The 15680-nt window shown below is 41.5% G+C and overlaps 1 protein-coding gene across 4 annotated transcripts in view; it reads right to left on the reverse strand.

The window, feature by feature from the left end:
* Positions 1–5989: 5989 nt before the first annotated feature.
* LOC115149097 (neuronal PAS domain-containing protein 2) overlaps positions 5990–15680 on the reverse strand; it is a 71036-nt gene continuing 61345 nt past the window's right edge. For all 4 annotated transcript variants that reach the window (XM_029691618.1, XM_029691616.1, XM_029691615.1 and 1 more), the window contains exons 14-22: positions 15516–15645; positions 15192–15298; positions 15010–15096; positions 14254–14436; positions 13744–13953; positions 9824–10017; positions 9149–9241; positions 7034–7244; positions 5990–6909 (exon numbers count right to left, since the gene is read on the reverse strand). In XM_029691618.1, the coding sequence (XP_029547478.1) occupies positions 6712–6909; positions 7034–7244; positions 9149–9241; positions 9824–10017; positions 13744–13953; positions 14254–14436; positions 15010–15096; positions 15192–15298; positions 15516–15645 (1413 nt within the window). In that variant the 3' untranslated portion in view covers positions 5990–6711. The remainder of the gene's footprint in view (positions 6910–7033; positions 7245–9148; positions 9242–9823; positions 10018–13743; positions 13954–14253; positions 14437–15009; positions 15097–15191; positions 15299–15515; positions 15646–15680) is intronic.

Below are 15680 nucleotides of genomic sequence, written 5' to 3' on the forward strand. Positions count from 1 at the left end.
TATAATCTCAACATGTTTTGTACATTCTATAATACAATATTTTCAATTCGTTTTCTGCAATGCAATGGCTAATATGTACCAGGTTCTGTTTTTGTTTGTCTTACTTTTTCCTGGCAAATGTTTTACAGTATGCATTGATTGACCCTCCACCCCATATACTGCAAGGATGCACAGTCCACTCTAAAGGTCACAAATGCAAAAGTCAAAGTAACATGATGCCTTTAAAAAAAGAATGACACTTGATGAAGAATTCATGAACATAAAAATATAGTCTGAAACGGTGAAACAAAAAGTGCATAATCTACTGCTGGGGGGGACGGATTAAACAGAATCATAGAAACAGCCAGTACCATTTGATCTAGCGCAGCAATCACAATGAACAAACACACATACCAATAAACATGAACATTTGTATAAACTGAAGCAATACACAGCAAACACACAATGGCTCTCAGCATAACCTTAAATGTAGGAAATCATCTGTGGCACTGGGTTAATGAAAATTAATAACTGCCTCTGGTTTCAAATGGGGTCAACTAATGCAAGTTCTTTACATACGATGGTTAGCTAGAGAGTACACTGGACACTTGTGAGAACATGGTTTACTGTTATTCTATGAGCTTGATATTTAAACATACACTACATGTTCCTTCAACCAGCTTCAAAAGGCAGTCTACCTTATGATTGGACATTGAGCACACTGAACCAACAACAGTTTTTATGATAAGGTTGAGTGGAGGACAACCTAGGGAGTCGTTTTGCTGACAATCAACAAACAGTATTTTAAAATGATGCAGCATTAATAGGACAGTTGTCTAAACAAATCTGCATGTAGGTCTTGAATAGAGTCAATGTTGTGTCTTTAGAGTAATAACAAACTGACACAGTAATGATGTTGAAACAATGTGTTGCTCATATCACTTAAAACAATGTTTACGTTGGGCTGACCCCAGCAAGAGGCCAACACAAGTTCTACTGAAAAATAGAATGGCTCCCTTTTCCCTCATGCCAGCATCATTCTCAGACCAGTTGACCTGAGTCTTTAGTGTGGATTAGTCATTCTAACAAAGTCTTTAGCAGATACAAGCTGTACCTCAGTAAAGATACTGCTTATATTTATGGTTGAAGGAATGTTAAAGATATTTTAATACAAAAATATTTCAATTTCATTCACAAAGTAGTATAGTATACAACTATATCTATTTTACATGAGTACAAACCTGCCTAGAAACTTTTTTTTTCAAAATTGACATTGCACATAGTAAAAGGGTAAAACAGCACATACTTTAAGCATTCTACAACTTTCTTTAAGCATCTCTTCAACCTAAATGAACAGCACCAGTCTTCATGAGAGTGACTGTGACAGATGAAGTGATAGTGACTCAATGTACACAGCAGAGACTGCTAGGATTGTCATTAACATTGTACAGTTAAAGATTCTTATTACTCCGCAATGCATTTCAACCTTCATGTCAAAGGGCACATTTAGTTTGATTAGAATTCCAATATGTTGTTACATTTTGTTATGGCTAGTGACTTAATCATGTAAAGGAATTTTGAGGCATACATACAGAAGGTCTGTTTGTTTGATGGATGTTTCACAGAAGGACTTTCCCATTCAAATATTACAATATCTAATGAACGTGGGGGAACTCAAATCTGATACTAATGATGTAGTTATTTAGCTAATGTAACTTTAAAGAAAATAAGAATAAATATGTAGTATTATTTGATTGTCATTTATATTAGCAGGTAATTTATCTCTGGTTAGTATTTTGTTATTACACAGTTTTCCTGAAATCACCAGAGTGTATGGACACAATAACTCATACATGGATAAATCCACTAATAGACTCCCTCCTACCAAATATATATATTAACCGACTAGCAAATATAAACCATGTAACCAGAAAATTATGACAAGTTGTTAATGTAATACTGAGAATAAATGTGTGATTATTAATAATTTGTGGTTATTTCCACAAATAACCTGAGAAGAAAATTGCGTTACGAAAGCATACATAATCAATGTATGACAATTACAATATATTAGTGACATCTTCTTAATCATTGCAGCATCTGTTACATTTGATACAAAACAATAAGTAAAATAGTCCTTGGTTAGTAGTTTATGGTTGTGAGCCATTTAAGGCTTTAGGACCCTACCCACTGGGCACAAACTGGTTGAATCAACATTGTTTCAATATAATTTGTCAACGTGTGATGTGGACTCTACATGGAAATAACATTGGATTTGTAAAAGTCAAAAAGTCATCAAACTGTTGTTCAGAGGCTGAAATTCCAACCACAGAATTATGTCATCATTGTAAGCCCTTTTCAACATAGAAACCTTGTATAAAATGTCGAACATGTACCTTTGACACAACATCAGATCTTCAATGTTATATCCACCATAAAAAAATGAAATAATAGGCTGGGCAGCACCTCCTACTGGAGAGTTGCTCCATCTACAGTACAGCTATTCATTTGGTCTCCCATGCAGGGTTTTAACCAAGCCCAGCTTTGATATTTGTCACTGACTACTACCAATGTGCTATCGTGAGAATGATTATTGAGACCTCTTAATAACAAAATATATTCACTGTTGCTATCGAAGTCATTCCAATGGGTAGGTTTAACAGATCAAATTAAATGTAACCATACTTTATAAATCATACAGTATATCATCAATGATACTAGTTAGGCATATATAGCATTTAAAAACTCATCAACAGCTATTGTTTCAATTCAACCCTGGGTTCAACAAAATATAGACAATACACATAGGCCTAGGGTTTCAAGCTTGGTTGATTTAAAATGTTTATCATTAATATGTTGGATTCACCACCGTCTCCATCTCAACCAAAAATGTAAGTTAAAGAATGGGACTAAATCAAATCAAAAACTTTAAATGCACCTAAAATACAGTTTGATTTGATTTAGTATATTCTTTAACTTTGCCTCTTGGTTGAGATGGAGATGTGAATCCAACATATTCATTATTCATTTGTAGACATACTGAATTTGAAGCCAGACTAAGTCAGTGACACCACTTTTGCAATAGAGTAAATAGCCTATTAACTTGTCGACAACTTAACAAATGACGTCTCCAACTAAACCAAAAATAAAAGTTAAAGAATAGGATTAAGCCAGTGGCTCAGATGGAACCATCCAAGTGTTAGATATCCTTTAAATGTTGATATTTGGTTGTTGTCCACCAAACACAATTCAATATTACTTTTGTAATACAGTAAATAGCCTTAAGTTAAGGCTATTTTACAAACTAATGTAACAGTATTTATTCAACCTAAATGAGTAATGCATCCATGGCCACATTTTCAGATTAGCCTACTGTAACTCTAAATGTCTTATGTAATCATAGAAAGCGTGCATGTTCAAAATAGCATGCAAAGGTCGCAGGTCTGTAGAGATTGATATAATACTTGCTATAATAATCTGTGCAGAATCTTGAACAGAATTGATCACTTTCACTATGTACTTTTAAATGTAACCTCAACTGCAATCCAGGTCATTGGGTTGTGCTATGAGATAAAGCACAGTGATAACACATTAAGTTGTTGTATAAATACAAAATATCTGACATTCTATTCCCATTTGAACTTTGATGTGCTTTTAAATGGTTGAAATCGCAGTGATAACAGATTTAGATGACAACTGAACCAAAAATCAGACATTGTTTTTCCATTGGAATTTGGTTGTGCTTTTAGATGGTTGAAAGCATAGTGATAACACATTGGGAATTCAACAAACTTCTGGTTGTCTTTTTGAGTGGGTGAATAAATGTTGAAATCTCATTGATCAATGTCTCAACCAAATATGACTCACATTTCCACATTAAAATGACGTGGTGTGCCCAGTAGGTATTGTTTTATATTTAAATGCCAGAATAAAAATGCACACAGTAGAACAGCAAGACATAGCAATAATGGCTGCCTGCTTACACTTGTTTTGAAATATATGGTCAATTAACAAACATGCTATGGTAGTCTACTAATAAGGTTTGCTCCGTCCATTAAAGTGTGAATAAAAAAATATGAAGCCTGATTTTTATTAATTATTTAATGAAAATGTTGGCATTAGTAATTGGTACTTTTCTTTAGTTTTAGAAAATCAAATGTCAAAATATTTGATTCTCTAGTGAACATAAATAGGGTTATACTTGTATGAGGATAGGTTTCCAGTTGCTTTGTCAGTCATTAAACAATATATTTTTTCAAACATGGACTAATAGTGTTGGGTGGTGAACATACTATAGTGTTTAATAATGATATCAACTACAGTATACAGTGCATTTGGAAAGTATTCAGACCCCTTGACCTTTTCCACATTTATTACGTTACAGCCTTATTCTAAATTGCATTAAATAAAAAATAATTCCTCATCAATCTACACACAATACCCCATAATAACATAGCGAAAACAGGTTTTTAGTAATGTTTGCAAATTTATATAAAAAAAACTGAATACTTATTTACATAAGTATTCAGACCCTTTGCTATGAGACTCAAAAATTGAGCTGAGGTGCATCCTGTTTCCATTGATCATCCTTGAGCTGTTTCTACAACCTAGATTGGAGTTCACCTGTGGTAAATTCAATTGATTGGACATGATTTGGAAAAGGCACACACCTGTCTATATAAGGTCCCACAGTTGACAGTGCATGTCAGAGCAAAAACAAAGACATGAGGTCGAAGGAATTGTCCGTAGAGCTCCGAGACAGGATCGTGTCGAGACACAGATCTGGGGAAGGGTACCAAAAAATGTCTGCAGCATTGAAGGTCCCCAAGAACACAGTGGCCTCCATCATTCTTAAATAGAAGAAGTTTGGAACCACCAAGACTCTTCCTAGTGCTGGCCGCCCGGCCAAACTGAGACATCGGGGTAGAAGGGCCTTGGTCAGGGAGGTGACCAAGAACCCATTGGTCACTCTGAGAGAGCTCCAGAGTTCTTCTGTCTAGATGGGAGAACCTTCCAGAAGGATAACCATCTCTGCAGCCCTCCACCAATCAGGCCTTTATGGTAGAGTGGCCAGACGGAAGCCACTCCTCAGTAAAAGGCACATGACAGCCCTCTTGGAGTTTGCCAAAAGGCACCTAAAGACTCTCAGACAATGAGAAACAAGATTATCTAGACTGATGAAACCAAGATTGAACTCTTTGGCCTGAAAGCAAAGCATTACGTCTGGAGGAAGCCTGGCACCATCCCTACGGTGAAGCATGGTGGTGGCAGCATCATGCTGTGGGGAGGTTTTTCAGAGGCAGGGACTGGGAGAATATTCAAGAACGAGGGAAAGCTGAACGGAGCAATGTACTTGATGAAAACCTTCTCCAGAGCGCTCAGGACCTGAGATTGGGGCCAAGGATTCACCTTCCAACAGGACAATGACCCTAAGCACACAGCCAAGACAACGCAGGTGTGGCTTCGGGACAAGTCTCTGAATGTCCTTGAGTAGCCCAGCCAGAGCCCGGACTTGAACCCGATCGAACATATCTGGAGAGACCTGAAAATAGCTGTGCAGCGACGCTCCTCATCCAACCTGACAGAGCTTAAGAGGATCTGCAGAGAAGAATGGGAGAAACTCCTCAAATACAGGTGTGCCAAGCTTGTAGCATCATACCCAAGAAGACTCGAGGCTGTAATCGCTGCCAAAGGTGCTTCAACAAAGTACTGATTAAAGGGTCTGAATACTTATGTAAATGTGACATTTCCTTTTATTTTTTTATATAAATTTGCAAAATGTCTAAAAACCAGTTTTTGCTATGTCATTATGGGGTATTGTGTGTAGATTGATGAGGAAAAAAATAGATTATATTCCTTTTAGAATAAAGCTGTAACGTAACATAATGTGGAAAAGGGGAAGGGGTCTGAATGCTTTCCGAATGCACTGTATCCAGGATGACTGATTTGAATGTGTAATGAAATAACAACTGATGTCCAACATCAAAATGAACCCTTCCTTTACATTTCCTTCTGGGGAAAATATTGTTGTTTTATAGGTTTGTAAAACTGCTGTTTCATAACAAAAAAGTATGCAACAACTGCACAACAAAACCATAACTCACAGACACAAAATGTTTTTCATGTGAAATGAAGATGCAACTTTGAAGAAGTAAATATTCACTGCTTGTGTTTACTCTCTGAACATCAGGACAGATGCTATGAACAAGTGCAGTCAGTGCACAACTAGACTCACCTAACAATAACCTATTTTTTTGTTGAAAACACATCTGCATAGAAACACATAGCAGAACTTTTTTCCTGATGATTACTTTCATAGTTTTCTCCATCCAGCTGTGTCATGATGAAATATGACGTGTAGGCATGGTCCCCGTAGCTTTGTGGAGTGGGACAGAGATGCTGGTGGTGCAGTGAAGCACAGGCCTTCAGCACACTGACTCCTTTTTCATTTCTGGGAGAACTGTCACATTGGGGGCCGCCACCGGTCCAAGCAGCCTCTGACTGTGGTTCACCCCAGCATGGGGTACAAAAACAGCTTTGTCTGAAAAGGGTGGCTCCTTATCAGAAGTAAGGTCATCACAGGCCACTTTGGCTTCTTAAACAGCAAATAACACTGCACAGCATGGCGCCAAATAGCCTCTGTCTCTTCTATGCATCCCATATAATTCTGCCACTGAACCTGTGACAATACATTTCAGGGGATATCTAACAACTCTGTTTGAGTCTTCGGTGCTACCGAGTGAGCATATTTCGGAAGTCTGAAAGGTTGCCAGTCTGGTTTTGGGAATGGTGGTGTTGTTGCTGCTGTTGTTGTGGTTGCTGCTGCTGCGGTTGTTGTTGAATATAACCCACAGTACCTTGCTGTGGGACATTAGTGGCGTGGAAGAACGCCTGAGTGGGTCCACTGTGTAAGAGTCCTTGGGGCTGCATCTATCAACAGAAAGGGATCAGGGCGTAAGTGAGGTGATACTAGTTATTCTACAGAGTGAGCCAAACCCCCGCCAGCCCAAGGCCTGCTATCACACTACTGCAAGTAGTAGGACTACTACTTTACCTGAAAGAACTGCTGGGGCTGCTGCAGCTGTAGAGAGTGATGGTTGGCCTGCTGCTGAGGGTGGTAGGTGGGCTGGGCCTGGTGCGTGATAAAGCTGTTGTGAGGGATCATGATGGGGGACGTGAATACAGGGGAGGGGACCAGGACAGCGTTGCAGTTCACCTGCTGCATGGGGAACGATGGGGTCATCATCTGCTGCTCCAGGGTGTATCTGGGGAGGGATGAGCGCAATCAACCGGTCAACTACATTTACTGTGTTCATAGTAACAGAATATGTTTATTTTTCTTTAACACTCAGATTTCTGTATGGTCTGATTCTTTGCAAATACAGTTGAAGTCGGACGTTTACATACACTTAGGTTGGAGTCATTAAAACTCGGTTTTTCAACCACTCCACAAATTTCTTGTAAACAAACTATAGTTTTGGCAAGTCGGTTAGGACATCTACTTCGTGCATGACACAAGTCATTTTTTCAACAATTCTTTACAGACAGATTATTTCACTTATAATTCACTGTATTAAAATTCCAGCGGGTCAGAAGTTTACATACACTAAGTTAACTGTGCCTTTAAACAGCTTGGAAAATTCCAGAAAATGATGTCATGACATTAGAAGCTTCTGATAAGCTAATTGACATCATTTGAGTCAATTGGAGGTGTACCTGTGGATGTATTTCAAGGCCTGCCTTCAAACTCAGTGCTTCTTTGCTTGACATCATGGGAAAATCAAAAGAAATCAGCCAAGACTTCAGAAAAAAAATTGTAGACCTCCACAAGTCTGGTTCATCCTTGGGAGCAATTTCCAAACGCCTGAAGGTACCACGTTCATCTGTACAAACAATAGTACGCAAGTATAAACACAATGGTACCACGCAACCGGCATACCGCTCAGAAAGGAGACGCGTTCTGTCTCCTAGAGATGAACGTACTTTGGTGCGAAAAGTACAAATTAATCCCAGAACAACAGCAAAGGATCTTGTGAAGATGCTGGAGGAAACAGGTACAAAAGTATCTATATCCACAGTAAAACGAGTCCTATATCGACATAACCTGAAAGGCCGCTCAGCAAGGAAGAAGCCACTGCTCCAAAACCGCCATAAAAAAGCCAGACTATGGTGTGCAACTGCACATGGGGACAAAGATTGTACTTTTTGGAAAAATGTCCTCTGGTCTGATGAAACAAATATAGAACTGTTTGGCTATAATTATCATCATCATGTTTGGAAGAAAAAGGTGGAGGCTTGCAAGCCGAAGAACACCATCCCAACCGTGAAGCACGGGGGTGGCAGCATCATGTTGTGGGGGTGCTTTGCTGCAGGAGGGTCTGGTGGACTTCACAAAATAGATGGCATCATGAGGAAGTAAAATTATGTGGATATATTGAAGCAACATCTCAAGACATCAGTCTGGAAGTTAAAGCTTGGTCGCAAATGGGTCTTCCAAATGGACAATGACCCCAAGCATACTTCCAAAGTTGTGGCAAAAGGACAACAAAGTCAAGGTATTGGAGTGGCCATCACAAAGCCCTGACCACAATCCTATCAAAAATTTGTGGGCAGAACTCAAAAAGCATGTGCGAACAAGGAGGACTACAAACCTGACTCAGTTACACCAGCCCTGTCAGGAGGAATGGGCCAAACTTCACCCGACTTATTGTGGGAAGCTTGTGGAAGGCTACCCAAAACGTTTGACCCAAATTAAACAATTTAAAGGCAATGCATCCAAATACTAATTGAGTGTATGTTAACTTCTGACCCACTGGGAATGTGATGAAAGAAATAAAAGCTGAAATAAATCATTCTCTCTACTATTATTCTGACATTTCACATTCTTAAAATAAAATGGTGATCCTAACTGACATAAGACAAGGAATTTTTACTAGGATTGAATGTCAGGAATTGTGAAAATCTGAGTGTAAATGTATTTGGCTAAAGTGTATGTAAACTTCCGACTTCAACTGTAAGTGTATATCATGTGTTTTAAGTACAATCAGGTCATATCAAGGATAAATGTTGTCATATTTCACTGCATGTACTACATATGGGTCAATTAACAGACCATGTAAAGAAAGTCAACATAATGATTATACACACACACACTCAAACACACACTTACTTGGTTTGCTGGATGGCTGTGTTGCACTGGGAAGCCTGGGAGCTCACACTGCTATCAGGTAAGAGGGTCTGCATTGGCTGGTTGAGCAGCATGCTGCCAGAAAGAACGGTCTATGTCAGTGTCAAATCTGGAACTCCAACCTTTCTAAAAATGACTCCTGGGCCATGAGGGCTGAGATTGCACAAGCTGGTATTTTCCACCCTTGACATACTTATCCATCTCCTAAATACAGTGTGAGTCCAATAGACAGGACAAAAGGTTTTGTGACTCAAGGAGACTATTCCCTCTCCAATGTCACCCTAACCTTTTTCTTCTAACCATTTGATTTCAACCTGATGAACTCAAACCTACTTTTATTTTTGATTAAGTTAACAGAAAGACAAGACTTTCATATCAAGTTACTTTTACTTCAAGGTAAGCAGGTGTTAAGCAGGTGCTCTTTCATTCAGAATTCATACAATGTAGCTATGATTAACTTCAAATCATAAAGCTTTGTTTTGATAATATACAGCTTGCCATGTCAATGTTTCCCAAAATGTATTCAGTTACAAGTTGCTTCGATTCAGACCAAACTAAAAGCTGAGTTACACTGACCATTAAGAACAGACTCAACAACATGCTCTTGAAAGGAATTCTGCAACAAGAAATCAGTGTTTTACTGTCTTTAGGGCTCACCGTAACTGTCCCTCTTGACTGAACTCGGTGTCTGAGTGTCTTTGGTTTGCGTCCTGCAGTGGCTGTGTGTTCATCTGCTGAGTGAACATCATGGGGTTGCTGTAGAAGGGCATGGTCAGGCTGGTGTGGGTGTGCACCGGGAGACTGACTGCCTGCATCTGCCCACCTGCACTCCTTATCAATCTCTGCTGCACCTAAACAACAACAACAGTGACATTAACACCAGGTTGACTACAGTCATGAACAAGTCCTTGTATATTTGAAATCGAATCAAACTTTATTTTTCACATGTGCCAAATACAAGCAGTGTAGACCTTACCATGAAATGCTTACTAACAAGCCCTTAACCAACAGTGCAGTTCAAGAAGAGTAAAAAAATATATATACCAAATAAACAAAAGTAAAAAATAATAAAAAGTAACACAATAATTAACAATAACGAGGCTATATACAGGGGGTACCGGTGCCGAGTCAATGAGTAGACTAGCAGCAGTGTACAAAACAAATTCGGGGGGGTCAATGTAAATAGTCCGGTGGCCATTTGATTAATTGTTCAGCAGTCTTATGACTTGGGGGCAGAAGCTGTTAAGGAGCCTTTTGGTCCTAGACTTGGCGCTCCGGTACCGCTTGCCATGCGGTAGCAGATAAAACAGTCTATCACTTGGGTGACTGAAGTCTCTGACAACTTTTGGGGCTTTCCTCTGACACAGCCTATTATATAGAGTTGAAGTCGGAAGTTTACATACACCTTAGTCAAATACATTTAAAATCCGTTTTTCACAATTCCTGACATTTAATCCTAGTAAAAATTCCCTGTCTTAGGTCAGTTAGGATCACCATTTTATTTTAAGAATGTGAAATGTCAGAATAATAGTAGAGAGAATGATTTATTTCAGCTTTTATGTCTTTTATTACATTCCCAGTGGGTCAGAAGTTTACATACACTCAATTAGTATTTGGTAGCATTGCCTTTAAATTGTTTAACTTGGGTCAAACGTTTTGGGTAGCCTTCCACAAGCTTCCCACAATAAGTTGGGTGAATTTTGGCCCATTCTTCCTGACAGAGCTGGTGTAACTGAGTCAGGTTTGTAGGCCTTCTTGCTCTCACACGCTTTTTGAGTTCTGCCCACAAATTTTCTATAGGATTGAGGTCAGGGCTTTGTGATGGCCACTCCGATACCTTGACTTTGTTGTCCTTAAGCCATTTTGCCACAACTTTGGTGTCACAACTTCGGCCGAAGTCGGGTCCTCTCCTTGTTCGGGCGGCGCTTGGCGTCGATCTTCTAGCCATCATCGATCCATTTTTCATTTTCCATGTGTTGTGTCTTGTTTTTCCTCACACCTGGTTTCAATTCCCTCAATTACTTGTTGTGTATTTAACCCTCTGTTCCCCCCATGTCTTTGTGTGGGATTGTTTATTGTTGTGCTTGTACACGTTCCCCGTGAGCGCACGACAGGTCTGGATGCCGTTGGTTTTGCTTAATAAATCTCCGGTTATTACCCAGTTCTGCTCTCCTGCGCCTGACTTCTCTGCCGCCAATTACGCACCCCGCTACATTTGGAAGACCCATTAGCTTTAACTTCCTGACTGATGTCTTGAGATGTTGCTTCAATATATGCACATAATTTTACTTCCTCATGATGCCATCTATTTTGTGAAGTCCACCAGACCCTCCTGCAGCAAAGCACCCCCACAACATGATGCTGCCACCCCAGTGCTTCAAGGTTGGGATGGTGTTCTTCGGCTGGCAAGCCTCCCCCTTTTTTCTCCAAACATAACGGTGGTCATTATGGCCAAACAGTTCTATATTTGTTTCATCAGACCAGAGGACATTTCTCCAAAAAGTACGGTCTGGCTTTTTTATGGCGGTTTTAGAGCAGTGGCTTCTTCGTTGCTGAGCGGCCTTTCAAGTTATGTCGATATAGGACTCGTTTTACTGTGGCTATAGATACTTTTGTACCTATTTCCTCCAGCATCTTCACAAGGTCCTTTGCTGTTGTTCTGGGATTGATTTGCACTTTTCGCACCAAAGTACGTTCATCTCTAGGAGACAGAAAGCATCTCCTTCCTGAGCGGTATGACGGCTGCGTGGTCCCATGGTGTTTATACTTGCGTACTATTGTTTGTACAGATGAACGTGGTAACTTCGGGCATTTGGAAATTGCTCCCAAGGATGAACCAGACTTGTGGAAGTCTACAATTTTTGATTTCTTTTGACTTTCCCATGATGTCAAGCAAAGAGGCACTGAGTTTGAAGGTAGGCCTTGAAATACATCCACAGGTACACCACCAATTGACTCAAATGTTGTCAATTAGCCTATTTGTTTTATTTTACCTTTATTTAACTAGGCAAGTCAGATAAGAACAAATTCTTATTTTCAATGACGGCCTAGGAACAGTGGGTTAACTGCCTTGTTCAGGGGCAGAACAACAGATTTTTACATTGTCAGCTAGGGAATTCGATCTTGCAACCGTTCGGCTACTAGTCCAACGCTCTAACCACTAGGCTACCTGCCGCCCCAATCAGAAGCTTCTAAAGCCATGACATAATTTTCAGGAATTTTCCAAGCTGTTTAAAGGCACAGTCAACTTAGTGTATGTTAACTTCTGACCCACTGGAATTGTGATACAGTGAATTATTTGTGAAATAATCTGTCTGTAAACAATTGTTGGAAAACTTACTTGTGTCATGCACAAAGTAGATGTCCTAACCGACTTGCCAAAACTATAGTTTGTTAACAAGAAATTTGTGGAGTGGTTGAAAAACGAGTTTTAATGACTCCAACCGAAGTGTATGTAAACTTTCGACTTCAACTGTCAGTCCTGGATGACAGGAAGCTTGGCCCCAGTGATGTACTGGGCAGTACGCACTACCCTCTGTAGCGCCTTACAGTATGATGCCGAGCAGTTGCCATACCAGGTGGTGATGCAACTGGTCAGGATGCTCTCGATGGTGCAGCTGTAGAACGTTTTGAGGATCTGGGGACCCATGCCAAATCTTTTCAGTCTCCTGAGGGGGAAAAGGTGTTGTCGTGCCCTCTTCACGACTGTCTTGGTGTGTTTGGACCATGATAGTTTGTTGGTGATGTGGACACCAAGAAACTTGAAACTCTCGACCCGCTCCACTACAGCCCCGTCGATGTTAATGGGGGCCTGTTTGGCCCGCCTTTTCCTGTAGTCCACGATCAGCTCCTTTGTCTTGCTCACATTGAGGGAGAGGTTGTTGTCCTAGCAGCACACTGCCAGGTCTCTGACCTTCTCCCTATAGGTGGTCTCATCGTTGTTGGTGATCAGGCCTACCACTGTTGTGTCATCAGCAAACTTAATGATGGTGTTGGAGTCGTGTTTGGCCACACAGTCGTGGGTGAAAAGGGAGTACAGGAGGGGACTAAGTACACACCCCTGAGGGGCCCCAGTGTTGAGGATCAGCGTGGCAGACGTGTTGTTGCCTACCCTTACCACCTGGGGGCGGCCCGTCAGGAAGTCCAGGATCCAGTTGCAGAGGGAAGTGTTTAGTCCCAGGGTCCTTAGCTTAGTGATGAGCTTCGTGGGCACTATGGTGTTGAACGCTGAGCTGTAGTCAATGAACAGCATTCTCACATAGGTGTTCCTTTCGTCCAGATGGGAAAGGGCAGTGTGGAGTGCGATTGAGATTGCGTCATCTGTGGATCTGTTGGGGCGGTATGCAAATTGGAGTGGGTCTAGGGTATCCAGGAGGATGCTGTTGATGTGAGCCATGACCAGCCTTTTAAAGCACTTCATGGCTACCGACGTGAGTGCTACGGGGCAGTAATCATTTAGGCAGGTTACCTTTGCTTCCTTGGGCACAGGGGCTATGGTGAATATTTCCCTGCTAACTCTATAGAAAGTAAAAGTCTAAAGCTATTGGAATAAGAGTACAGAGGGAGAGCTGGGGTACCTGAGGGGAGGGTGTGCTGTGCTCTCTGAGGAGAGAGTGAGGGGACGAGTCGTGGGCTCCATGAAGAGGCTGTTTAGAGTTGGCCGAGGTCTGCCTGATTACCCTAGACTGGGGCTGATGCTGCTGGGCCGGCCTCCCTGGACCCTGCTGCTGAGGCTGCTGCTGTTGGACCTGGCCAAAGTCACCGTGGATGGGTTGCTGTAACAACATCTACACACACACACACACACACACAAACACAGGAGGGCTTAGCTACTGTATCCGCTCTATGACAATTGGCTTAGGTCAGCGTTTCCCAAACTCGGTCCTCGGGACCCCAAGGGGTGCACGTTTTGGTTTTTGCCCTAGCACTACACAGCTGATTCAAAGCTAGATGATTCATTTATTATTTGAATCAGCTGTGTAGTGTTAGGGCAATAACCAAAACAGAGGATCGAGTTTGGGAAAACCCTGGCTTAGGTTAAGGGACTGCTTTAGGCCGGGCGTCTGACTAGCGGAAAGCAGGGTTACCTGGAGGTTAGCTAGCTGAAGCTTCTCCTTGATGTCATGCAGCTCCTGCTGCTGAGTCTTGATGTCCATCTGCAGGATGCGTGTCCTCTCCTCCAGCTGCTCCTTGAGCTGGTTCATCACACCTAGCTGAGGCTCTTGGGGCTGCTGTTGGTACATGGACTGCTGCTGCTGTTGTTGTTGTTGCTGCGACGGAAATAATAGGGTACACAGCCATCATGATAATGGCGGTTCACATCAAAGTACCATGCATGGGCGATGCTCTGGCACAAGCCTTCACAGCTGCCTACACACGTTTTCAGAGCCAAGGAGGACTCTGCTGTATTTCAGAAATACAGCACTCAAGCACTTGAGGTCCACAGAAATCCTCACAATCATTATCACTTGATTAGCACTTCCAGCTCTTCTTGTTTTCAGCTCTTCCTCTTGTTTTCATGCAGATGTAGGAGATGCTTTTACTGGGACTCATTTAACATGAGTTGAAGTGATCATCTTGAGACAATTTATACATACTTGAGAATAACTTTAGTAGTTTTACATCTGGAATATAATTGTCATCTACATTTACATCTATAATATGATCATCCCCAATTACGTTGCTGTGGTCTAAAATCAAGTGGGAGTAGAGGCATTTCACACAAACAAGCGAGGATGTCAACCAACAGACAAGAGCAAGCTGTCATAATACTGGGAGACTACTAGACATACAGTAAGCAGGCAGGCGACAGACAGACAGGGGAGATTAGACTAAACACCAACCATTGCGGAGTGCTGGCTGCAGGTAGGAGAAAGGGGGAGGCTCAGTTGGGGAAGGAGGTCAAAAGAGTTCTGCCTCTGTACCAAAGTCTATAAGGTGAAGGACAACAAAAACAGACGGGGAGTTGAGCAGGATTCCAGGCTGATGTTTTTCCACTGTCTAGTTCTTAATGAGGTGAACTGACCTTTGACCTACTGGGTACGAGTCTGGCCAAATTCTTCTCTGTCCCCGCGACTGATGCAGACTGTCGTGATGGTGTGCAAGCGTCTGTGAACCGCAAAGATGTGTTGGCTGGTGGGGAAAATTATTCAATAGGTAGAAGGTTACGCATACTTCATAATTAACCATTTAAATCCAAAATTGTATACAATAAGTGAGTGTATGGTGGTGCAGAGTTTGGATTAGGGTGAAAGTGGTGTTGTATGGTACAGGGTTCAAGTCTAAACAGACTAATTCAGTATGGGGGTATTTGGGTTAGCTGGACAAAGAGAGCAACAGGGGGACTCACATGCCGAGTCGGACAGGGCCGTGTGGGAGGATTTCCGGGAGCTGTGGGAGGACACTGAGCATGCCCCGCTCATCCTGTCCTGTCCGGGAGGGTCCAGATTGGGACAGATGTCCAGGTACACCTCCTGAGCCTGGAACACACAGGATAGACAGAGGAGTATCAAGT

Source organism: Salmo trutta, chromosome 15 (genome assembly GCF_901001165.1).
Source record: "Salmo trutta chromosome 15, fSalTru1.1, whole genome shotgun sequence".
Lineage (NCBI taxonomy): Eukaryota > Metazoa > Chordata > Actinopteri > Salmoniformes > Salmonidae > Salmo > Salmo trutta.